The sequence below is a fragment of the Poecile atricapillus genome, chromosome W (genome assembly GCF_030490865.1).
Source record: "Poecile atricapillus isolate bPoeAtr1 chromosome W, bPoeAtr1.hap1, whole genome shotgun sequence".
NCBI classification, from domain to species: domain Eukaryota; kingdom Metazoa; phylum Chordata; class Aves; order Passeriformes; family Paridae; genus Poecile; species Poecile atricapillus.
Window position 1 is genome coordinate 62054109 of NC_081288.1, and position 25190 is coordinate 62079298.

Genomic DNA, 25190 nt, shown 5'->3' on the forward strand with positions numbered 1-25190 from the left:
GAACTAGAAATGATCCAGGGAAAAGAACTGTTCCAGAAAAACACTTTCCTTCCCAGCAATGCAGAAGCAACAGCCTACACTCTTTCCTTGCACACAGCCTCCCCCTCCTGTCAAAAAGATGAAATTTCAGTTCTGAAATATACTTGTATCACACTGCAACATGCATTCCTTTCACATCTGACCCAGAATCTCTCTGCATCCTGGTATCTCACCCTAAAAGCACCATAGAACATTTAAATCAGTGTCAACACCAAAGCTAGGAAGGGTGAATAAATGAGGGACCTGCTACACAGCTGATAGCAAAAGCCAGTCACAGATGGCTAATGTCAAGGACAGACTGAATTAAAAGATAAAGCAGAAAATTTTATTCCAAACATGAAAATGTATGTAGCCAAGAGAGGGAAAGGAGCACAAGACAAGAAAATTATTTTCAGAAGAGACATTAGAGATGACTGAGAAGAGAAAGCAAAAATGACCCTTACAACCCAAATCAACCTGGAGCTCCAACATGGATTTAATTTCTAAAACAAATCCTAGGAATGGGATGAGCCCTAGGCCCAGACATGAGCCATAACTCAGATTAAAAAAAGTTCTTCTGGGTCTCCTGGTATGTCTTCTAGTAGCTTGCCCCTTCCTTTGGAATTCCCTTTGCAGCCTTACTCCAACAGAAGTTCCTACACCAATCAACTTCTACATGGAGCTAAAACAAAATACAGTTACAGCAGACTCAAATCTAACGTTGTGTTCACTTAGGAAGCTTCTGTAATGGTCAGTGCATCCTCCATTCATACATAACATTACACTGATTTCAAGAAAATATAACAATATTCATTATATACCAGATGATGAGGCCATGGAAATTGCTACATCAAACCAGAAGACTGTATGATGTGGAATTATAGCCTGTGGCCAAAAAGAAATTGAGTCCCTGTCCTTGGAGGTGTTCAAAAAAAGACTTGATGTGACACTTAGTGCCATGGTCTTGTTGACAAGGTGGTGTTAGTCATAGGTTGGATTCAATGATCTTAAAAGTCTTCTCCAACCCAGTTAATTCTGTGACTCTGTACAGTCTTTTCAAACTATGTGCATAAAACAACACAACATGCTACAGCTGATAGAGAACAGGAGACGTGGAATAAACACACTGAGACCCAACAGAAAAAAACCAAAATTGTTTAAATTAAAGATCTGGGGCCCTTTGTTGTGGTCTTCATGGTAAGCCATCCACATTCACTGACAGAACATTAGAAAGAGGTCAGAAACATATGAAACTTCCAGAGTAGGAAAACATTTAAGAAGCACTCCAGAGGTAAAGTCCTTTTCCCTTTTCTCACGCTCAGATAAGAACAACATTCAGACAACTACACTTTACTATCAGAGCTCAATTTTCCTGCCAGACATCAACACAAGACAGCTCAGACACAACCTCTAATCACTTCTACAGTTCATGCAATGGTTTAGATTGGAAGGGGACCTTGAAGACCATCTTGTTCCAACCTTCCTTCTGTGGGCTAGGATACTTTCCACTACAGCAGCTTGCCTAGAGCCCCATCCAACCCGGCCTTGAGCACCCCCAGGGATGGGACATCCATAACTTCCCCAGGCAGCCTGTTAGAATGCCTCACCACGCCCACAGTGAAGAACTTTTTCCTAGTATTCAATCTCAACTTACTGTCTTTGAATTTGAACCCATTCTCCTCATTCATTCTGGTGAAGATATTAACATATCTTCACTGGAATTTCCCAGAAAAATCCAGGAAAACTACAATATAGATGCTTACCAAGACTACCTCATTCTTTCCATTCTCCTCTTTTCTAATCAATATGCTTCAGACAACTTTTGTCAAACTCTACCAGACTTCCAGAGACTAGCAGAAGCTGGCATCCTCTCCAACCAGCACTCCAGGGAACTGCTACCTGCAGAGAAATGAACCTTGGGAGACACCTATCTCTAGAAATTAGTTCCTATATTTATTCAGGAACCTCAGAAACATTTAGCAGTTTTTTATTGTTTACCAACATAATGGAAAGAAGAGGAAACATTAACTCAGGCTCAAGATGTCTAGCTCAGGAATCTACAACCACAACAAAGTATTTACTAGAAGAACTACAAGTGATCTAGGACTTTGAGCCAGCTGCAAACTGGAACAAGCAGAGACTTCAACAACACAGCATTTACCATCAATGTGGGTAGAAGACACACACTGAAGATTTCAGACATCTGTGGTTTCAGGCAAGAGTAATGTGGTGGGGGCCAAAAAGGACTGTGGTGGGTTAACCCCATCTGGACACCAGCTTCTCAGCAAAGCCACTCTCTAACTCACCTTATCTAGAGGAGGGAGAGAAAACATAGCGAAAGGCTCATGGGTCAACACAAGGACAGGGAGAGATCACTCACCAATCACTATTACAGGCAAAACAGACTCAACTGGGGGAAACTAGCTTATTGCCAAACAAATTAGAGTAGAGCAATTAGAGATGGAAATGAAGTCTTAAAACACCTTCACCTCACTCCTCCCTTCTTCCAAGGCCCAATTCCACACTCTCCCACAGGGCGCAGCCTTTCAGGAGCAGACTGCCTTAATGTAGATATCCAACAGGGTTACAGATCCTCACCCAACCCATACACCAAACCCACCCATCCCACACCACCGCTGGCCGGTTTTTATAGCGAGGCACTGCCGGGCAGACCGCGGGTTCTGCTCGGCAGCTGTATTGGGCAGCCGCGTCGTCAATCACGGTGAGGGGGAGCTGCCCTCGGGCCGGTTCTGTGTGCCGGGCGCTTGCGCGGGGCCCGCGGGCGTTTCCCAGGGGTTACCGGGGGCCGCCCGCCCGCGGGGGCCGGTCCTTGGCCGTGTCCATGGAGCAGCGCCGTGGGAGGGGCCGGAGGCCGCGGCGGGGGCGGCTCGGGAGGGCCGGGTGACGGCGGCCGGGCGGCGGCAGTGCGGGGCCGCAGCAGCGGGATAGGCCCGCACCGCCCAGCCCAGCCCAGCCCTGCGCTCGTCCCGCCGAGCGGCGGATGGGCACAGAGAGGACAGCGGGTCGGCCATGGCCAGTGGCGGCCCCGAGGAAGGGGAGGCAGTGGCGGGGGAGGAGCAGGCCCTGACGAAACTGGTCGTCCGGCTTCAAAACGTCCAGGAGAGGAAGCGGCTGGAGACGCTGGTGCAGACCCTGAGCGACCTGCTGGAGCTGGCGGCCCGGCAGAGCGGTGAGCGCCTGCCCTGCCCTGCCCTGCCTCGCCCGGTCCCGCCCGCCGCCGGTCGCTAACGCGGTCTCTCTGTCTGTCTCTGTCCCCCCACAGCTCCCCGGCTCTTCAGCGGCAAAAATGTCCACGTGCCCCTGCTGCTGGTGGTGGATCTGTACCCGGGAGCGGCGGGCGTGCAGCAGGTCAGGGGCCGGGCGGGTCGGGGCCGCTTTCCCCGCTCCGGCTGCGCTCCGGGATGAGCGAACGCCGGCCCGTCCCGGGATAAAAGTTCTTGTTCCGCTTGTCGATTTCTCCTTAACTTGCTGTCTGTCTCCTGGGCCGCTTCATGAAGTGCTCTGAGCTGTAGAAGGGCGCTGTCACCGCTGGCATTTAAAGGGACCAAGCGCTCCAGCTTATTGCAGGCGCCACTGGCTGCGTCTCTGTTTTTACCGGCAGGAGACGAAATAGGAAATAAAAATTAAGCCGTGTGAATACTGTGTAATATAGGGTTCTAAATTACCAATAATGTTATCTAATATAATTTTGACGTGTCCATATTGAATTTTGCCGTGGTTAGACAACTTTCTGAAAAGCACTATTTTATACTATGAATTCATATATATGTAGCCATATCCTTGAGACTTGTGCTAGCACAGCTTTTTAAAGGCAGGGGGGAATATTTTAGCTACGAGTAAGTTCTGCAATTTAAGGTTTTGCCTGCCTGCTCCTGTAATTTAACATTGGCCCATTTGGACTGGGTGTGGCACTTGCACAATTTGATGTTATGGTAGAGCTGCCAGACTTGTCATATGAAACAGCTTCTTCCTGGCAGGCATATATTAAATTTCTGACTATGCTATGCATAGAGGATGTTTATAAGCTCCAGATTTCTGTGCATCTCACTTGATTTTATTTTTTTTTTTATTCTTAAGCACCTTTATATAGTCACAATATTTTGGGCATGTTTTGGGATTTTTTCAATTCAACTGGAAGGCAAAACATGAATTATATTGCAAATGCCTCTTAATAATGTATTTTAAGGTTTTGGGTTTGGGGGTTTTTCTGTGTACTAGACCTTAGCTAGAGGTCAAAAGCCCAAAATCTAGATTAAGTGTGAAATTGTATTTCTGTAGTGATTAATCTGAAATAAGTGTTCTTGAGATTTCTTTGAAAACTAAATAGTTGTGTCTTAATGTTTTACTTACTTTACTGTATGATTTTCAGGTTTTTAACAAATACAGGAATATGAATCAGCAGTTATTTTCAAGATAAAGTACATTAATTTATAAAACCTCTGCCCAGAAGTCTAAACTTGGAAGTAAAACATAAATCAAAACAAGAAGTAGGTGTGAAATGATAGGACAAGACTCTCAGAGTTGCATAAGGAAGATAGTGATTAATTTTCATTTTAAAGCTCTTAAAATACCTAATTCTAACGCAGAATTTTAAAATTAATTTTAATCTTCTTCCTGCCTACATTTGCAGTCATACAGTTTAGAAGTTCTGGACCTCCTTTGCATTACTGTGTTGTGTTGCAGTGGGAAATTCATAGCCAGTGCAAAGCTCAAATTCCATTCCTCATAAAATGTCTTGGGCAGTTCTTCTTTCACATTCAGTTTTGATGTTTACAAACATTCACACTGTAAGTAGAGCTCTGTCTTCTTGCTTCATTCACTGCTATTTGTTTGTAATCTTTTTTAATAAATTCTCACTTTACAGCAGTGGCGAAGTTAATGAGGCCCTGATTTCAGTGCAGTCTCTTTGCACTATTAACGATTTTTTTATTGAATAAATAATTAACCATCCTCCTTTTTCTTTTGGCATTGTAAAAAAATTGACTCACGTAAGAGAATAAACACAGTCAGAGGCATACCTAAAATGAGAATTTACTTTGCCTCCCCTCCTTAACTGGTTACAAAGCATCATGGGTTGCTGCTGTTCCACTAACTTGTACAGGGTTAATTTGCCTAGTAGGTCAATATTGTAAGAGCTGGCCAAGTCAGACTGCAGGCCTAAACCCTGCAGGCTCCTTCAGAAGTAGTAAGGTACAGGTGTGGAAAGCCAGTAGTTCCTGTAAGTAAAATATATGTCTTTAAGTAAATAGGGTAGTTTTCTGCAGTTTCTCTGGCAATGATTGGAGCAGCTGAGAAACTCTAGAGCAAAATATGAGTGCACTTGTTTAAAGAGCAGTCAGCAGAGCTACATAGATGGTGGGACCTAATATTAATTAATTGCATGCTAGAAACAAAAAGGGTCTGGTTTAAAAATAATGAGCTTCAGTGCTGCTACCAACTATTTCTGTATGTTGGGATTTATTTGAGTCTTTATAAGGACATGTTTGTTTGCTTTATTTCCCTTCCCTGTAACCTTCAGGATTTCTGTTATTTGAAAGACCTTGCTTTCTTACTTAATTATCAAACAGCTAATAAGCTCTCTGTTACCTCAGGTTGTGACTTTAATATTGTAAAATAGACCACATATCGGCAGGTCAGATGTTTCCATTGGTCTTCTCTGGATCACAGATTTGATAAATGTTTGTCAGTACTTGGAGTCCTAACAATACAAATGAAAATGTTCAATGGGAATATAAAATTCATCAGAAACAGTTAATACAAAAAGAAATTTTCTAAAGTAATTAAGCAAGTTTTCATCAGATTCTAAATTTTATAAGAACAGTTAGAATGCTCTTATAAAGTGGGACTTCTAAGATAAAATATTTTCTAAGGAATAAGCAGTTTATCAATTAATAGTCACTTCTACAAGGTTTTTGAAATTTGTACCTGATTGACTATCACAAATAAACTATTTTGTTTGCAACATGGAAAATTAGGGAATTGCATGCCCTCATCTTGGACCAATGGTTATTAAGACTATTCATTGTACCTACACTTAGTAAGGACTCAGTTACACAGACCAGCCTGAATGTCCATAGTAAGACATTTGTAGTCACATGCAGGGCAAGGCAGCTTGCTATCCAAGGAAGAGAAGTGCATGGAAATTGGCACACAGTCAAGCTCAATCTGCAGACATTAGTGTTGTAATTGGCTTAAAACATTTGTCTCTGCAAATCTAAACTGAAACAGGAACAAAAGTCCTGCAGATATGGGCTATGCTCACACTGCAACCAAATGTGTGAAAGACAAAAGCAGAATTCCAGTCCCCAGGGAGCTACATCACCTTTTACACACTCTACAAAGCTGTCAGGAAAGCTGTCTAGATTCAGGCTTATGCTATTCCTGTGGGTGGCTACACTACCAGACTTGTAATTCCATGTCTCTAGTCTTACTGATTGCAGGGTTAGGGATCATGCACTTTATATGAACTTCGTTGTTAAACACTTTGGAGGTAGCCATTTACATTCCTGTTGTTTGCTGTCCCATCTTGACCTCTTTGCTTTACTTAACTCTTCTGTGAAAAAGCGATCCAGTTATGTATAGAGTCTTTGTTACATATATATCTTCTGCCTTGACTCTATTCTTAAAGCACAGCCTTGTCACAGGCCTGCCTCCACTTTTTAATTTACTTATAGGCTCAAGGAAACTCACATGCCTTGTTATAATTCCTTTTTGTAAAATCTGCTTCATCTTGACTTTTGACATTTCACTGTTCACTTCTTTCAATAGAGGGATTTTCTTTCATCAGTTATTTCTTTGTACAGACTTTGCTTACTCCTTCCTCACTGCAGCCTATTCAGTCATATCAGCCTGTAGATATTCATAAAAGAGCAGATTTCTCTGATACAGAAGATCAAAGAGGAGCATTTTTAGCTTTTGGCATTATTTACAGATGTTTGAAAGTCAAAGAATGGAATAGGATGGAACAGGTAGTTCTTAAGAACAAATACATTTGGTTTAGTTGTCTTTCACTCCTTATGATCTCAAAACTTCTACTGCCTTTGTTATATTTTGAAAGCACACAGAACTGAGGGTTGATGGCAAGAATATGAAATGTATGGTGATTGTTTATGTATCTCATCCCCATTTAAAACATTGAAGACCTTTAAAAATGTATACTTTCTTACAATTTGCAATTAAATGGCAAATTCTTAGGAAAACACACTTTTTTTTTTTTTTTGTTAAATGTGAACCACCTGTAATAGTACAGGGGTTTTCCCTGGCCTGTGGTAACATACTATGGATCACATCGTATGTTTCTGTTTAACAGCAGCTCATTTAACTGTGTGCCCTTTATCCTCAAGCAGTGCTGAAGCAGATTGAGAGTGATGTGTTCCTGCAAGCAATGCAATCAGAATCATTAACATATGTTTTACTTCCACTTTTAACTTTCCATGCCATTTGTCTTGTGTTAATTATTTTTCCCTTACTGATTTAGCTAGGTAACAGAACAGGTGTCTTGCAAAAGCCAAGGATATTAGAAGACAATGTAAAACTTCCAAGCAGAATATCTATTCTAAAATAGCTGTATTTTTGTTTTACAGATGGGCTGGTCACTTCTTTGTAAATTAATAGAAATTTGTCCAAGTACTCTACAAAACATGGCTCCTAAGGATGTTGGGAAGGACTGGGAAGTACTGGGTGTTCACCAGTAAGTATTTTGTATACAAAGAGTCTGCTAGAGTGCTTGGTCATTTTGGCAGCATATATATGCAATTAAATATATAAAGTTATTACATCAGCTTTTTTTGTGCATTTCTTCAGCCTTCAGAATGTGACACACAAATAGAGATCTTATCTGTGTATTTAAATACCTGGTGCAGAAAGTAAAGGAGATTGAGACAGGCCCTTTTTAGTGACACTCGGTGACAGAATGAGAAGCAAAGGGCCCAGATTGAAATACAGGAATTTCCACTTACACATTAAAAAAATCCTAAGTAACGTTTTTGGCAGAGGTAGTATCACCTGGATGTTTGTGTGTGTTTTTTCAAATGTGAGGAATTATATCCACAAACTTAAGTAGTGTAAATCAAGAGGAGGAGGTTTTGTCACACCTCTTATTATTGTCTTAAAGATAAGTATTTACACTGATCACCTCAACTACCTGTGAGTTCAGTGGATACAATTACCTTCAGAAGTAATGGTTTGTTCTTTTTAGTAAATGGAGCAAATTGTGGGTTGGACTTGCTCAACTCTGGTCTATCAGCTGTCAAAGGAAGCCTAAGCAAATCTTCTTCTGGATGTCTGTGATTAGATGGGATGAACAGCCACATAAGTTGGCTGAATAGCACAAATTCTAATTCTATTCCCAGTAGCACAAATGCTAATTATAGATGTAGGCAGAATGTGCACGGAGGTTGGTTTGGGAACTTGGTTAGGTGTTCTTACTCTTGGACAGATTGCTGCCTTCAGGGCTGATAATGACAGCAGCAAGAACATACAGCCTTATAACCCCGTGAATCTGCCTCCATAGTTCTCACCACACACTTCCTTGGAAAGGTTGCTATTGAAAAATAGCATGAAGATGCATTTTGACTTTGTGGGGGTTTGTTTACTTGTTTTATAGTGGCTAGAATACATGGCAGTAGGGGAGTGAACTCCCTTGAAAGATGTGTTGGCAGTTTTTGTTGGAAAGCAAAAGTGACTTGGGTTGCTTTTCATGAACAAGAGATAACTAAGCTGAAGCTGCACATGCTAGTTGCAATTTCTTTGGCAGCTTAAAAGCTTGTATCCTGAGAGCTGGAGATACTGCTGCTCATTCTCAGGTCCCAGAAAAATTACTTTCTGGGACTGATCTTTCCCACAGCCTCCTCCGCGCCCACGCAATGTGTACAGTTAACAAAGCATCCTTTTCAAACTCAAACTTCACTAAAGATCTGATGATAGCATTGCTGTACATGATTCCTTCTCTGTACCAATATTTTAGCCAACTATATATCCCTGTCTGATATTCTGACAGTTTCCCTTGCTGTGGGAAGACTTAGTGGAGGAGTAGGCTCAGGCATTTCTGTCAGTGCCAAAGGCAGAGCAAGCAAGCTAAATTATGTCTCATGTCCTCTGAGCATGGATTGTACTAGAATTGCAGTGAATCAACACCATAATGAATAGATGCTGTTTACAGCAAGGCAGGAAACTGTTACAATAGATAAGAAAAGGTCATTTTTTTTCAGGAGATTTTTCCCTTTTGTGTATGTAATTATTTCAGGAGAATAGGAATATTAAACTAGAAAAAGCATTTCTTTCTTTTGTCTCTCAGCTATGATCCAACTTGACTACACTGCAGTTACATTTACAAATGGTAGTTTGCTATTGATTTAGGTGTTTCTGACAGTCAGTGTAATAAATAATTAAATAGTTGCTGTAACTGTAAAGAGAAAGAGAATTTCCTTCAGTGTATTTGCATTCTTTCCACAAGCTTATATAGACTTCATGAGATGTTTTGTAATCTCCTATGTTAAACTTCCCTACAGCAGAAGAAGTTTATAAAGGTTTACATCCTTCCTCTTGGTTATACTTGAAATAGGAGGATGTATAGGAGGGAATTTTCTAAAATTATACCTATAGCTGATATTATACCTCTCATCAGATTTTGTCTCTCTTGTCTATTTTGGTCATCATGGCTATGACACTAGTGCTACAACAGAGGAGAGAGAAGCTAGCTGCATCGTAGCATGAAGGGAAAACAGCGATACATTAATTCCAGCTTATAAGTTTAGACTTCAGCAAGGCAGACAACGTCACTGCCAGAGCTGGGATATGAAATTTGGATGAAACTTCAAGTGCTGCTTATGTTTCTCAAGACAGGTCAAGAATATCAACTAAAGTATCACAAACTACTGCACAATCTATTTTTATTAGATATTATATATGCAAAGATTCATATTTGAAGATTATTAAAATTTCAGAATGAAGCTCTCTAAAATAAGGAAAAGTAAAAAAAATAAAGTTTCTTTAGTTTTTTGTGTGTAAGTCTATGCATTTTAATTTAGGTTTTAATTACAGTGCCCCCATATTCTGAGATCTGCTTCATTCAGTGTGGTATCAATGCTTTTAGAATTATATTTTTTGAAGAGGTGTTACAGATTTTTAGTCACTCTTTACAGATGGTAGTCTGAGTAAAGTATGTTAGAAATATCTATATAAATATAGTAGTATATATATAATAATATAGTAGTACTTATATATAATTAATAGTAGGGCTGAAACGTAGGGTAGAGTTCATCAAGATGCTGTTCAAGTTCTTCAGCCAGGAAACTGCTTCTTCTCTTCCACCAGACCTTGGTTGTTCAGTGTAACTGAGCTCTTGCTGCAAGCAGAGCAACGCTGTGCTGTCCCAGCACTTTGGAGAGTAACCACCTCCTAAATGACCCTGCAGAATTAATTTGTATAACTGACTGAAAATTAAAGTAAATTAGATAAATTATGCATCAGTATTTTAATGAACTATGATCATAGTTGAAATTCTGGTATTACTTCATTGGTAACTTGAAAAAAATATAAACTGAAATAAAAGGGTTTTTGACAAATTATTTGAGAGCTTTTTAAGGTTTTGCTAATTTCTGCAACTACTTCTGTTTTCAAAGTAAATATCTGATAAAAATTTGTGTTTGTCAGTATTTCTTTAGCTGTAACTCTTTTCTTCTTTTTTTTTTTTTTGTCTTCAATTTTTAGGCAGATTCTTAAAATGCTTACAGTCCACAAAGGAAATAAAAATCTATCAGTAATAGGACTAAAAGCATTAAATCTACTCCTCATGTCAGGTATTGTGTGCTTTACTTTCCTATTTCATCTATGCCTTTAAAACACAGAGGTGATATGAAGTGTGTGCCTGTACATGGCAGACTGGATTTTTCTGTTTTACTCCATGAAGTCACTTGTCATGTGTTGTTGTATACAAAATAATGAGTACTATTTTGCACCTTTTTACCAGATAGGCATGAACTGTCTTTTGGTGGTGAAGTTTTAGAACATCAGTACTATTTTAAAATGCTACCTTTAGAGAGAACTTTGTCATGGGTTATACAAAGCTGGATTTGAACTGTCAGCTTAAACTTTAAGGACAGTATTAAAGAATTCTGTGTTTTATGGTGTTTCAATGAAAATGTCAATAAATAATCAGTGCAACATGTAATCTCTTCTGCTGTTCAGACATAATTGCTTTCCTGCTCTTGGAAGAAGAGGTGGATGTGTTTTCATTGGTGTTTAATGCCATGCACACCTTCCCTAAAAATGAAGAGATCCAACAGCATGGATGTAAAGCATTACACAAACTTTTTGAGAAAGGTATTTTATCTTGTAGTTTATGGCGTTATAAAAATGTATAGATTGGGAGGGATGACAGATATTAATTTAAATGCAATAAATGAATTCTTGCATTCTGGACTGGTTTGTGGATTATGTTTGTGCTTAAATGAGCTAGGACAAAACAGACTTTCCAAGCAATATCACAAATTCTATAAATCAGAGCAATGAATATGACATCTTTAAAAATTCAAAATGTCCTTTCATTTCTAAATCCACAGTTAGCTGAAAAGATGGGATTTAACACTGGTCAGTAGCTAGAATAAAGAATAGTGACATTTGATTTGAATTCTCCAAAACAGGATTGTGTATTTAAAGACTGGTAAATTTTAGTAACATGAACAGTTCTGAAAGCAAGCAAAATGTTTGTACTTTAGAAAAATACTTGGTCCTGCTTTTTACCCTGACAATGCTACAAGGGGATAATGTGTCCATACAATATTCCCATTTATTCTGAAAAATGAAGTCACCATGTATTGAATTTTTGCAGAAATTTCAGGAACTGTGCATGTTATGGCCAGAAGTGCCCTTGTAGTCCCCTTGCTTTGAATTTAATTTCTTGAGTCAAAATAAATATTGAGAAATGCTATCGCTCTGCTGTACTCCTTTGCTTCAAAGATAGTCTTCAGTTCTTCAGATTGGTTCTTTTTGGCACCATTATATATTGCTTTTTTAAGTCTTTTTCCCACATGTGTGCTTGGAATTATCTTCTCTGTTCCTTTTCTTCTTCCTGTCCCTAAATACTTTTGCCCTGCTATATTTTCTCTTCAGTCTCCACAGAAGTCTGAACTTCTCATGTTTTCTGTGCATGGTTTTTGTAAGTGCCAGATTTTGACAGATCTGGCTGCAGGTACAGACCTGCATACCTTCTTCTTGATGGCAGCATCAATGTGACAAGTTCCTAGGCTACTCCTGCCTTGTTTCCTCTACCTCTGAGCCACCATGTCATTTTTTGTTATGTGGATGTTTGCATAACCTTATCTTGACCAGATTCAGAAGACAATTCTGCTTGTGAAATTTAAAAGGTGCTCTCTCTCATCCTGGGTCAGTTGCTTTATGTGGTTCATTGCACAGCCACACAGTTATGTCAGTATGAATAAGAGGGGCCAGGGAGAGAAAAACCTTAAGCCATTAAGTTAAGCATGGCTTTATGGAAAAAAGTCCATTATTTTTTTAAAAAAAAAAAAAATTAGGGTATGCAAAATGGCATTCCCTAATTATTTTTTTTTTTTTTCACGGTGTGTTTAGCTTTTCCCTCACTTATATACTATCTTGGTTTGGACTATCTCTGGAAACTTGGTTTGGATTACCATTCTGTGAGAAAGGCTAAAAGACTTCAAAAATACAGATTCACAAGGTAGCATTTAGAAGTCAGAACTCAATTACATAAAGTGTAAGCTAGAAAAAGGTGTTCATAAAGTAGCTCAGTTTTTAGTTAAAAAAGCTATAATCATGAAAGATGATGTGTATGGAGAGTACTTTACTTTCTGTGAAACATAGAAACTAAATATAAGGAAACCTGATAAAAACAGTTGTCTTTTCTCATTATGTACCAGGATAAGAATTATTTCCTCAAAATGTACTTTATCTCTTGCCTTTCAATTTAGTTCCAGAAGAGCAGCTGACTGAATTTGTTGAAAGCAAAGATCACATGATCATACTGAAAGTGTTTAAAGAGTTTCCAGAGAAAGAAGAGGTGATTCTTCCTGCACTTCATTCATTACATTCCTTAGCTGGTCCACGTAAGTGTTAGAAGTTATTTTCAATTCCTTTTCTCCCACAGTGTGCAACAGCTCATGCTTTCTGTCACTGTAAAAAGTAATCTTTGTGTGGCTGCAAAAAATCATTGAGAACTGTTTTGGAGTTGCCAGACAAATCATCTTCCTGTTTTCTTTGGGAAAGACCTTTTTTTTAATGAGATATTTTTTATATTTAACCATTAAAGCAGAAGTCTCTCCTTGGAGTAAGTGGTAGCAAAGATGCTTATCATGGTTGTAGAGACTGAAGTTCAAGACCCTGCCCTGTCATCTTTTACTACTTGAAGAATAAGAAATATTTATGGACTAAATAAATCTTCAATGAGTTCAGGTCACAGGTAAAGAATATTCTCTGCAAAGTCTGTCCCACAAAGGGAAAATTGCCAGTACAAATTCAGTGGCCAGGCCTGGGAAAAGATATCTGAGTTCAGACACCTGCTGTGGTCATTCCATGGTGGCTGCAATTAGTAGCACTGTGCATGTGGTAGTCTTACAATGTCCTCAGTTGTTGTGCAGTAAGACTGGAAGAAAATGTCTTTGTTATATCTTTTCTTCTGGTAACAGCAGTCCCTGTTCTATGCAAAATCAGATCCTGAGAAATGTGTTGGACGATTTGTGTCAATTTGTTGGCAGCAATCTGATCTTGTTGACACACAGGCAGCTTTTGTCAGCTTCCTGCTGACAAACTTTAGAAAGCGTAGAGCAGGGTTCTGCTCGCCATGTCTTTCATGAAGTGCATAATGTCATACCTCCTGCAAATGTGTTTACTTACAAAGCCTTGCTTGTACATCCTCTCTGCCTCTATAGGAGCTGTGCTGGCCCCATGAATGCTCACTGAACAAGAACTAGACTGGAGTGTCCTGCATTTCATCAGACTCCAACCTATCTAGTTCCTATTTCTCAAAAGTCTTGCTGTTCCAGTTCGTGTTTAAAAAGTTTAGTATTTCTTGGGTGAGGAATAATTTTACCCTAGCACAGAAGTTACTGCAGTTTTCTAGAGAAGAGGATGCCAGATTTTAAGTTCTTTTCAAAGCAGTAAATATTTATACAAAGTATAACAAGACAAGGCATGAAAAAGACCTGCTCTAAAGTAGGTATTTAATACTCTCATTTCTAATATGAAATATTGAAACTAGCCAGAGGAACAGAGACTACTTGCACATGAATGTGCAAAGCTGTAATTCGTACTCTTAGTTGGTGACATCCCTAAAGAACTCAACAAAATATTATGTTCTTTTAAGGCCACCACAGAGAAGATAATTCAGTGTAAGTGCACAGTGTGCTTTAACTGGTAGCAAAATGTCTCCCCATACCCTGAAGTTCAAGTCTCTATTCTGAATGACTACCTCACTATGCCTTCTTTCATTAATACATACTTAGACTTGGTTCTGGCTCATGTCATAAGAAATTGTAGGGTAAGGGTTTATTCTAAGCTGTACAAGAACTCTTAAATCTCAGTAGTATTTGTGGCATGAGAAAAATGCTTTACTGGTGACTGTCCTCCGAAGTGGAGTGGTGGATCACAGAATGTTACCCATCTAAATGGCAGGCATAGGGAACCAGACAGGCTTGGGCTCTGTTTAGCAGGGAGAAACAGTCACCTCAAGAGGAAATTTACCTAACCCTAAACCAGCTGGGATGAGTCGCCATACAGAGTGCTCAGATCTTGTCATCAGTTGTTGAGAGAATCTAGATGACCAAGTTTTGGTGGTTAAGATTAAATGAGATCCGTTCCACCTCTTTCTGTAACTTGTTCTAGAAAACGGTGACGCTTCTGCAGATGTGCCATTGCTTGGATCTTGCAGATTTCAACATGCAGTTCATTATGCTGTCTCCATAGTGATCAGTTTTGGAATCGTCTGGCTCTTACTATATTCATAAGTATCACCTTTGAAATCATAACATAATGTGGAGTGATGCAATACTGTCTTGTGGAATATGTGTTTTCAGCTGAGAATGACATGATAAATCGCTAAAGTTCTATTAAAGCATTGTGAAGGGTACCTTCCTTCTCTATCAAATACAGTGCTTCAGAAGTGCTTCCCACTAAGAGCTTGCTTTTTCATCCAGTAGGTTGTCATTATTTAATATTTAGAGAAATATTATTTTAAAGATTTGCTGCTCTTTTAAAAAGGGTAATTATCTTTAATAATATAGTTGTGAATATTTCTCTTATGTTGTATCCAGGGAAGCCAAGCTGCTGAAGAACAATTAAGAAAATTTATAGACCTCAGCAGAGTAATGCTAACTCCTCTGGAGTCTGTGACAGGGAGTTCATTCATTTGGGCCAGGATTTTGGCCAGGATTTCTTGGGTTCATATTTTGTCTCATACTCTGGATAGAAATACTACAAGGATGCTTTCATACACTGTGTTTTAACTACCATGATGCTGTTGTGTCTGAAATTACAGTATATGGGATCACTCTGTCCTGAGTTGTAATGGATACATTCTGTCTTTGTATGGGCTTACGTGATTGTCAGTTGGTTTCTGTATCTAGCCTGAGTAATAAACAGTAAACTGGGTGAGAGTGACCAAGCTCTGGCACAGTTTTCTTGGAGGGGCTGTGAAGTTTCCATCCTTGGAAATCCTCAGGAGCCATCTGGACAACCTGCTGTAGGCAGCCCTGCTTGAACACGTGGGTTGGACACGGTGACCTTTCAGTTGTTCCTTCCAACATCAGCCTTCTGTGATTCTGTGAAATACAGGGTGTGCAATGGCTTTCAAAATATTGCAGGAATATTAGATGAAAATTTCAGTACTCTCAGTACACAACAGGTATACACTACTTGCCCCCTAAAGAAAGGAGAACTCAGAAATACGTGATTAAATCAAATAAATTACTACAGAATAAATTTTATGAGATAAAAGTTTTGAATTTGTTTCTTAATTTTATAATTAAATACTGTAAAATGTGTACTTGATCACAATCACATTACAAACACTATTTATAACACTGATACAGTATTTATAAAACATTTTGTTTGCATGTAAGAAAAAAGGTACCTAAAATTAGTTTGGGAGGAGGCTTCTGTTACATGGCTTGACACGGAATGGGAGAAAACCAAAATTGTTAATCTGAATTTTGAGTCCACATTGAAAACCATTAGCTAGATAGGAAGAAAAACCCTAGCAGTTATTTACCATTCTCTAGGTGAGAAAGTATTGTTTTAATGAATAATTTCAAAATTATCATAATAATTTTTGTCTTTTATGGCCATATCAAGAAATAAAGCCACTTTTCTTTGAAGATGCAAGGTAAAAACTGCAATACAGTCACAGTTCTCTAAATAAATCTATTTAACTAGTCTGAATGAGGATCCAGTTAACTTTTTTTTTCCTCTCTCGTAACAAGAAGTTTTTGTTTCTGTTTCTTACTTCAGCCAGCAATGTTGAAGTGCTCATGTCGGGAAATGTTCGCTGCTACAATGTTATAGTGGAAATGATGACAAGTTTCCCCAGTAGTGAAAGAGTTCAGGAAGTGAGTTGCTGTTTGTTGCACAAGCTTACATTGGGTAAGTTGACAAAGTTGTTTATATAAAGTCAGTTTTTTGTGTGTGTGTCAGAGTTGGAGTTAACTGGGAGCGTTACAGGCAACAACAGCTACTCCAGTAAATCCTCAGGGTGGTGCAGAGATCCATGTGTCTAATGATGCAAAACCCTGGCCACAGTCAATATGGTGTCTTTATGAGGTAAATATAAGTAACAATGAGAATCTGCCATAAAAGACTCAAGTTAGGGGGAAGTAATGAGACAAAAAAGGGTGAGAAGCACAATAGGAGAATGGAAAATTAGTAGGTCTGATTCTGTATAAAGTTATTGTAGAAAAGAAGAAAATTACTTAGATATTTCATTTTTTTGAAGTGCCAGTGGTGAATGTGTGTTAAACAGCTGGTGCTATAGAATTATTTGAAAAGCGTTCTCTAAAACTCTAGTTTTCCTCCTTGCAATGCATTTATTTTCAGAGACCTGTGCTGCATTCCTGACAGTGATGATGCCTGTCTTGGGGCCCCGCTGTGCTGCAGCAGTGAATGAATCACTGGGTTCTGGACTTGCCTTGACTTAAACAAAAGTACTTCAGTTGTCTGGCCTAAAATGGGCTGGTGTCACAGCAAGAGAAATCATGTCAGTGGCAAAAAGTTGTGCCTCTTGGCAGCTCTGTTCTCACACTTGTGACTATAATAAATCTGTTTGAACACTTGCCTATGTAGCAGGTAGTTCAAATGAAAATAAACATGTTTTTCCCCCTGCTGCATACAAACCCACTATGAGCAGCTGTCTGAGCAGCCCTCACTCCATGGCTGGTTCTTCTTCACCAAGAGTTAGACTTCGCAGTTTTTGCAGGTGGTGGCCTGAAGCTACTGCAGATGCTGGTATCAGTGCATGACTCCCCGTAATAAAGTCAGTCCCATCCTTTCACCATCTGTTTACACTTCTTCATGTAGATATGGTAGAAAATACAGATCAGACCTGAGTGCAATCCAGAGCAATTTCCCATTCCCCTTCAGAAAGCCAGATACAATTTCTAAGAAAATGTGGTGGCTGCTGAGGTGGTAATTGCCGGGGTTTTTTGGCAAGAGGTGATGCTAACCTAGAACAGTTTGCTGTGCAAGGCTAACTAAAGCTAGGCAGGGAAGCCAAGCACTTGTGGGGATACAGCAACTTGGTTGACAGGTCTTGATCTTGCCATAAGTGCAACCAGCCTGGTTTCAATCAGATGTTTGCCATATGTTTATGCTGACCAACAACGAAGAGTGGCAGAAAAGCAGCCACAAGATCCATTTCTTCTTTGAGCCCCACATCTTAATTAATATGGAGCAATTGGAGTAGAGTTATGGAAGAGATGTTCACAGCACCACACTGTTGTGGGAACAGATGTGAAATGGATAGATGCTCCTGGAAATAGTCTGGAAGATTTTCACGTGTATAGCTAGTGCTGCTTCCCAGATTATTCTGTTGGACACTCTTTCTAAACCTGGGTTAACTGGCAGTGAAATGGTGAAGTCAGCATCTGCTAGCTTCCAAAATCACCATCATGCATTCTTGCTGATCTGGTAATGGCTATTCTAGAATTTTAAGTGGCTGGCACCTGTTTGGCCAGCTGCAAGTCCAACAGAATTACTCATCACATAGGCTAGGTTTATTAATTTCTTTACATAAGTAATGCATTTACACAAACTTACCTTTTCCATTAAAATATATTAAGAAACAGCAATGCTAATATAACATGACCACACAACTGATTTTTCGTATTACTACTCCAATTCTTATTTTTGCTAATCAAGATTTAAATTAATTTGAATTTCAAAATAGCTATCAAATATTGATATTTGATTGCTATTTGAATATCAAAATTGGCTCTCAAACCATATTTGACAGAATGTTGGTCTATTATTTTCTACATGATACTTCCAAACAAGGAATTATTTGCATTTGCTTGCTTTTTGGAGAGTGCCTTATATTCAGTTTATAATAAAAAATACTGTACAACTTCAAATAATTGTTATTCTCTAAATATATTTATTATTCAAAGGCTTTCTCCTGTTCCAGAAAGAATACATTCTATATTTATAATGCTGGCCTTGATTTATTTAATGAGGAGGGCAAAACCAGAGAATAAAGGGTTATTCTAGGGTTAAATTACTTTTTTCATAGGATACATCAAATCATTGCAGGAATTCAGGAACAGGACTGCATTTGCTTCCTGTGATACACCAACTGTATTTGTCTTATTTTGATGACTGTTTGTGTTTCATTCTGCATTAAACCTCTGCCTCTTGTAAAAAAAATAATTAAGGCCCACAAAGAATGTAGATCCCAACTGGTTTTTATCCTTAACCTCTTCCTTTCAAAAATAAAATTTTGGTGTGTCAAGCCCCGTAGTAAGAAAACCAACATTTGGTACCAAGTTTGTGCATTGCGTGCTGAGAAATTTATGTTAAATGCATGTAAAGCTCTAGATATGTGTTTGTATTAATTTGTTATCTTATGTGGTTTCAGGAAATTTTTTCAATATCCTTGTATTACATAAGGTTCCAGAAGTCATTGTGAAGGCTGTTACAGCATATCCTGAAAATGCAAAGTTACAAGCTGCCGCTCTCAGTTGTTTAGCTCTTCTAAGTGAGTAAATCTCTGTCTACTTGTTAGTTTTTTCATTCTAGTAATTTCCTGTAATAATATCAAACTCCATTTCATTAACACAAAAGCCTCAGGCAGGACAGCTTCAACAAAGCTGGATTTCCTATATAATTACAGTTTACTGTTTCACTATGATAAGACTGTGTTCATATCATATGCCAAACATCTGCACAGTGTTCAGAGCTGGTAAGTTATATTGACAGAGCAGAACAGAGGAAACTGTTTATTCATAGGCAAATTTTGGATAATCCCTTCTTAACATAAAGTTTCCAGTGTTACCAGCACTAATTTGATGTTGTGTTTGCCAGATATGACAGTACCTGTATTGTGACAATTGATAACAACACAAAATCAATGCTTGTGCTTGAGTTCTGAAATCAATTAAAAGATATAAAGTTTTCCTTGAATACAGTTCAGACAGAAATTAGTTATCTAGTGGGAAAGAGCTAAGAATCTGATGTTCTTTGTCCTTGAGTAATTGTTCCATATAAAAGTCAGTAGAAATGCTGTTTAAGAGTCCCCAGCATAGCAAAGATTAGAAATCAGTACACATTCCATTGTGCCTCAGATATTATGCTCACTGGTGGTATCTCTTTTTTTCCCCTTAACTGGTGAAAAATCACAGGTAGAAAATTATATATTTCAAATTGTGTTGCACTTTCTGGAACCAGATATTTCTCTTTTAGCAACTACCATTTGCATTTTGTTTTTTAACAGCATTGCTTCAGAGTGTAGGTGGCTCTGAAATAAGTGGTTCCATGCAATGATTCACAGTTATATTTTATGTCTGTGGTATTCTGTACATAAATATACAACAAGAAGAAGTACATGCAGATCTTTTCAGAGCCAAAGCCTAGACTGATCTGTAACTGTGTGACTCATTTACTATGCTACACTTCAGTTTTTAATTCCCTTTATAACCTGGAAGATATTTTTCAAGTCTCAGAGTTTATATCAAAAGATTTCTCCCTTCCCAGAAAAGGCTTATCTTCCCACTGATTTTTACACATTGCCATTGTGAGTGCCTTCATGACTACAGAAAGGTTGACATAGGTGTTTTGGTTTCACAGTAAGAATTATTTGTAAATATTTTATATTTCAAGCTGAAACAATATTCTTAAACCGGGACTTAGAGGAAAGAAAAGAAGAGGAGGAGGAAGAGAAGTTATGCTGGTTGGAAGCATGTTACAGAGCATTAGAACTGCACCGAAAAAATACAGATGTGCTGGTGAGAAATTATGGATGATGGGAATATGGAAAAAACTGTATTATGTATTGAATAAAGTGTTTAGAAATATGCTTTTCTATATCCTCAGGCAAAAAAAGGCCTTAATGTAGTGTCGTGGTTTTAAACCAGTAACTAAAAAATTACTTATTTCTTGCTGTGAGATATGGATTAAAACAAGAGCAAAACAGGCTTAAAACTTAAAAGGAATAAAGACAGTTTATTAACAAACTACAAGAATAAGAACACCAGAATAAACTTTCAGAAAACCCTTTTATCTCCCATCACTTGACTATTTCTTTGTACACATGACAACATAGAGACAAAAAACTTTAGAACCTTGGTGGTTAAAAACAGTCCCAATTCTTGCTAGAGTTTTTTCATCAGTCTTTGTAGAGAAACAGAAGTCTCTTTCTGCTAATCTATGGAGTTTCTCACAGGAAAACTATTTTTGTTATAGTTTTCTATTTCTCTAATGCCAGCTGCCCAGAAATCTGTCATTAGAGTTCACTCCTCCCATTTCACATCACTCTGAGGTGTGTATGGGCCATGAGTCTGGGGATGTCATTTTAAGGATGAGTTATTCAAAGGCAGAAGTCCTCTTCATCTGTCTCTGACAGCGTTCCTGGAAAACAGCTTTCCCCTTGCCCCCCCAAGGCTTCAAAATCTTCACTCTACCTATTTCCAGCAACCCACAGTATCACAACCACTCTCTCTTTTTCTCAAAAGTCCACACTTTGAACACTCTATTCCTCCCATACTCTAGTCATGAATTAAAGGAGTCTTTTTAAACTACTATTGTCCATCTCCATAGCTTTAACAGAAAGATATTTCAGCTGTAAGCATCTCCTTATTCCCTCTTTCTTATTTAAACTTAACTCTTTTCTTCACTGTTTTTGGTGGTTCTATGATGTCTTCTGCATGTTAATTGTCTCTCTTTCTCTGTCTTTCTGGGAAAAAGGAGTAATCTGTACGTTTATCCAGGTAGTAAAAGAATTAAAAGCTTTAGGAAAGCTGCAAAAGTTCATGGTGTCAGGTTTCAGTCCAGCACCAGAAACTGAAAACTAAACCAGGCTGCCAGCTCTGCTTTCCTTTCCTCCCCCCCCCCCACTTCCCCCTCGTCCTCTGCGGCCTTATCCGGCCAAGGGGTGGGGGGGAATGGAAGAGGCTACCACAGAGCCTCGTTACCTTCTCAGAAGCCGGAAACCAAAGAGAACAAGAGACCTCTGACTGTACATCTTAAGGGGGTGTTTACAAGTTGAATTCACTTTTTAATGGTCAGAACTGCTGTCAGTTCTTAGAAATGATTGATAATTGGTCAGGAGGAAAAACTCCCATCAGCCACCGGCAGCTTCAACTTCCTTAGCTCTCAAAGCTGTCTTAAAGGTAAAGCTACCCCATGACATGTAGGGATTAGATTTAGAATAAATCTTACCTTTCCTGCCTTTCTTTGTTCATCTCAAGAGGTTTTAGTTACTTCTACAGATCAAATGTAGGTAGGTAAGATGAGGCTTGTACTTGAAACTTTGGCCATGCAAAGATTGCTGTTTACATACCTCCTTTGTATCCAGCAACCAAACACAGGCCCATCAGAAGAAGAATTAGTCTTGGTCTAAAATAGATATCAAAATGCAAATCAAATAATGAGACTGTCACACGTTTGTAACTTGGGCCTGTCTGAGCTATAAAGAACAGTTAGAGTGTACATTTTGTTCTGTTTCTACATAAAGTATCTTGTACCTCTTTTGTGAACTGAAAAGCAGTCAAACTATTTAAGATTTTTCATATATTTTTAATCTTCTAGAGGTATGTTTTCTTAATCTTCTTCTCTTGGCTTATATTTAGGAAGCTGCGTGCTGGGCTTTGAAAAGTCTGTTTCTGTATCAACGCAACCTTCATGAGAAGATTGGAGATGGAGATAATCAGTCAGTGTTGTCGTAAACTGGATTTTTGGAAATTAAAAGAAATGAATGCCTGTTATTAAGCCATTTGACATTACACTTTTCAATTGGTTTTAGTTCTGTAGTAGATGGAATGCGTGATGGTCAACCACACCTGGGAAAGTTTCTTTGAAAGTGTGCTAAGCTTGACTCAGGAAAACTTGCTAGTGTTTTCATAAAGGGTCAGAACACAGCCTGTTAGAACTAATTGTTACAGTTCATAAGGAATTTTGTCTTCAGTTACAAGAGGGATAAAGAATGTAAAAATTGGGAAAACAGGCAAGATTAAGATACCTAGCATGTAAGGAGTATAGAAAAACAGTCCTCATTTTCCCACAAATCAGATGAAAAGGCATTGTAGAAGGAGTGCTGCCTCGTTAGGGATAGTCTACTGGGCATGGATAAGATACAAATTTCCGTTTTACTTAAACTATTTCTCAGAGTTCCTTAAAATTTTAGTTGCTCAATTTTTGTAAGCCTGTTCATACCCCTTTCTGGACCTCAGATCCCTTGGAAAGCGGGGCTCCAAGAAATTCAGAGAGACTCAGAGTAGATAAAGTTGCATAGGTTACAAAGAGTTTTCTGTCAGCTGTTGCTCTGGAAACATATGAGCAATCACCTGAAATTTTCATTATGTTATGTAATACCTTCTTAGGAAAATGAACTGCAATTAAGAAGTAACTACTGTAATACAGTCAATGTGCAGTGATTTGTTTCTCTCTGAAAGGTTCCCAATAGACAGAGCAGTGATGCTTTCCATGCTGATGCACTCCTCTTCAAAAGAAGTGTTTCAGGCAGCTTCTAGTACCTTGGCAATTTTGTCACAACAAAATGGTAAGGGACTTATAATTATCTTTTCTTTCTCATTCAGCAGAAAGTTAGTGCAAAAATATTAAAGAGAATTTAGTGTACTGTTGAATGAATACAATACTTCCTGTGATTAGAATATTACGTTGTGATAAGTATGAAGTTTATTCCTTGCTTTGAAAAAGTTATTGTTGGCAAGTATCAAAAAATATGAGGAAATAAGGAGCTCTCTGCCAGTTTTTGTGTTGCAATTTCTACTTTTTGGATCAGGAGACATGAAAAAAGTGTGCTCTCTTTTTATGCTTGTTTAAATATCACATGTTTGAATTTCATCAAGAGCAGCATTTGTTGAAAAATCACATGAATAAGGAACCCAGCCCAACAAATACACTTTATTGCTTAACACAGTCCTGTTGACTTCAGTGGATCAAATTGTGTAGAAACTTAAGCATGTGCATGACAGTTTTCAAGATTGCTTTACTCCTGATCGTGTCCCTAACATGGTTTCCTAACTTTTTTCAATTTGCAGACCCCCTCAAAATTTTTCAGTGGAGATGTGGATCCCTGAGTAGAGTATTTAAGCCTACTGACAGTTGGCCTGCTTTTATTAGATAACTTGCACAGAATCTTTTGAAATGGCTATGGACCTCAAGTGGTTTGCAGACTGCACATTGAAAACCACTGGCTAGATAGGAAGAAAAATCCTAGCAGTTAATTACCATTCTCTAGGTGAGAAAGCATTGTTTTATCACCAGTTTATTGAGACATCCAAGTACATAAAACCTAACACAGAAAAGGTTTTATAATTATTTATGAGATCAATATGTATCTACACTGAGAAATAGATCTCATAAATGTATGCATACTATTGTCATATACTTTCATAGTATACATGTCAGGTACTTTCATAATGTTACTGACATGTGTAGCTCTGATTCCTTTTGGAAATTTAAAGCAAGTTTTTCTTCTTTTTTTCTTTTTAATTTTAATTTATTTTTTTTTCACCCTGAGTGAATGTGCTTACAGCAGATATGATAGATGTAAAGAAGCTTAGTAAAACCTTCTGGCATAATGCAGTATTGTTTGAGCTAACCATCTGAAGTGGATGTACTGAACTGGGGATAACAAGATTCAGTAGTAGTTACTATGATAATTTTAATAGTATCCTAATTTTTTTTAGTTAAAGTTATAGCTACAACATGTGCTTGGATATTTGAATTTGCAAAAAAAAAAAAAAAAAAAAAAAAGAATTAACGAAGTAAATAGAATGAATGAAGTTTAATTTTGGAAGTTAGAAGGTTTTTTAAAGTTTTAAACTCTAGTTTTCCTACATGATCACAGAATGCAATTACAACGAAAAAGTTTAAGAATAAACATTTCTGAAAATAAAAGTAAGGCTATACATTCTCCTTCCCATATGTTAACTTTACCTAAGTAAAGACAGCAGATGTATAGAAACTTATCAGACAGTCAGAAATTATAATGTGTTTGATTAAGCTATGCTAACAGAAGTCAGCTTCAGCTCAAATGGTTTCCCATTTTAATTTATACTATTATGTCTGTTTGCTGAGGCAAAAACATTAAAAAAAAAAAAGGAAAATAAAAATTGGTTTTGAGAAGTACACAGAAAGAAAGATTTACAGAATGCTTGCTATTTTGTGTTTTAGTAAATATTAGGAAGACACTTCTGGCAAAAGGCATACATATGAATGTCTTGGATATAATGAGGAAGCATCCGCATTCTCCTGAAGTGGTTGAAAGTGCCTGCAGGCTTCTGAATCATGTTTTTGAAGGAAGGTAATAAATTTAGAAATGCATGTCCACTTCCATGGTGAAGGGTTTTGAGATTCAATGCCATAAGTGATTACATTTAAATTTTTGACTGATTGTAAAATTGACCATAGCCTGACAGCCCTGTTTAAGACATGGAATTCTGTAAGCCCTG

The 25190-nt window shown here is 38.2% G+C and overlaps 1 protein-coding gene across 1 annotated transcript in view; it reads left to right on the top strand.

The window, feature by feature from the left end:
* The first annotated feature begins 2727 nt into the window (after positions 1-2727).
* The window catches only part of LOC131591813 (leucine-rich repeat serine/threonine-protein kinase 2-like), a 65457-nt gene continuing 42994 nt past the window's right edge, over positions 2728-25190 (top strand). The window contains exons 1-12 of the mRNA XM_058862882.1: positions 2728-3208; positions 3302-3387; positions 7623-7729; positions 10750-10838; positions 11227-11361; positions 12987-13121; positions 16519-16650; positions 19136-19255; positions 20377-20501; positions 22344-22423; positions 23166-23272; positions 24913-25042. Coding sequence (XP_058718865.1) covers positions 3049-3208; positions 3302-3387; positions 7623-7729; positions 10750-10838; positions 11227-11361; positions 12987-13121; positions 16519-16650; positions 19136-19255; positions 20377-20501; positions 22344-22423; positions 23166-23272; positions 24913-25042 — 1406 coding nt within the window. The 5' untranslated portion in view covers positions 2728-3048. The remainder of the gene's footprint in view (positions 3209-3301; positions 3388-7622; positions 7730-10749; positions 10839-11226; positions 11362-12986; positions 13122-16518; positions 16651-19135; positions 19256-20376; positions 20502-22343; positions 22424-23165; positions 23273-24912; positions 25043-25190) is intronic.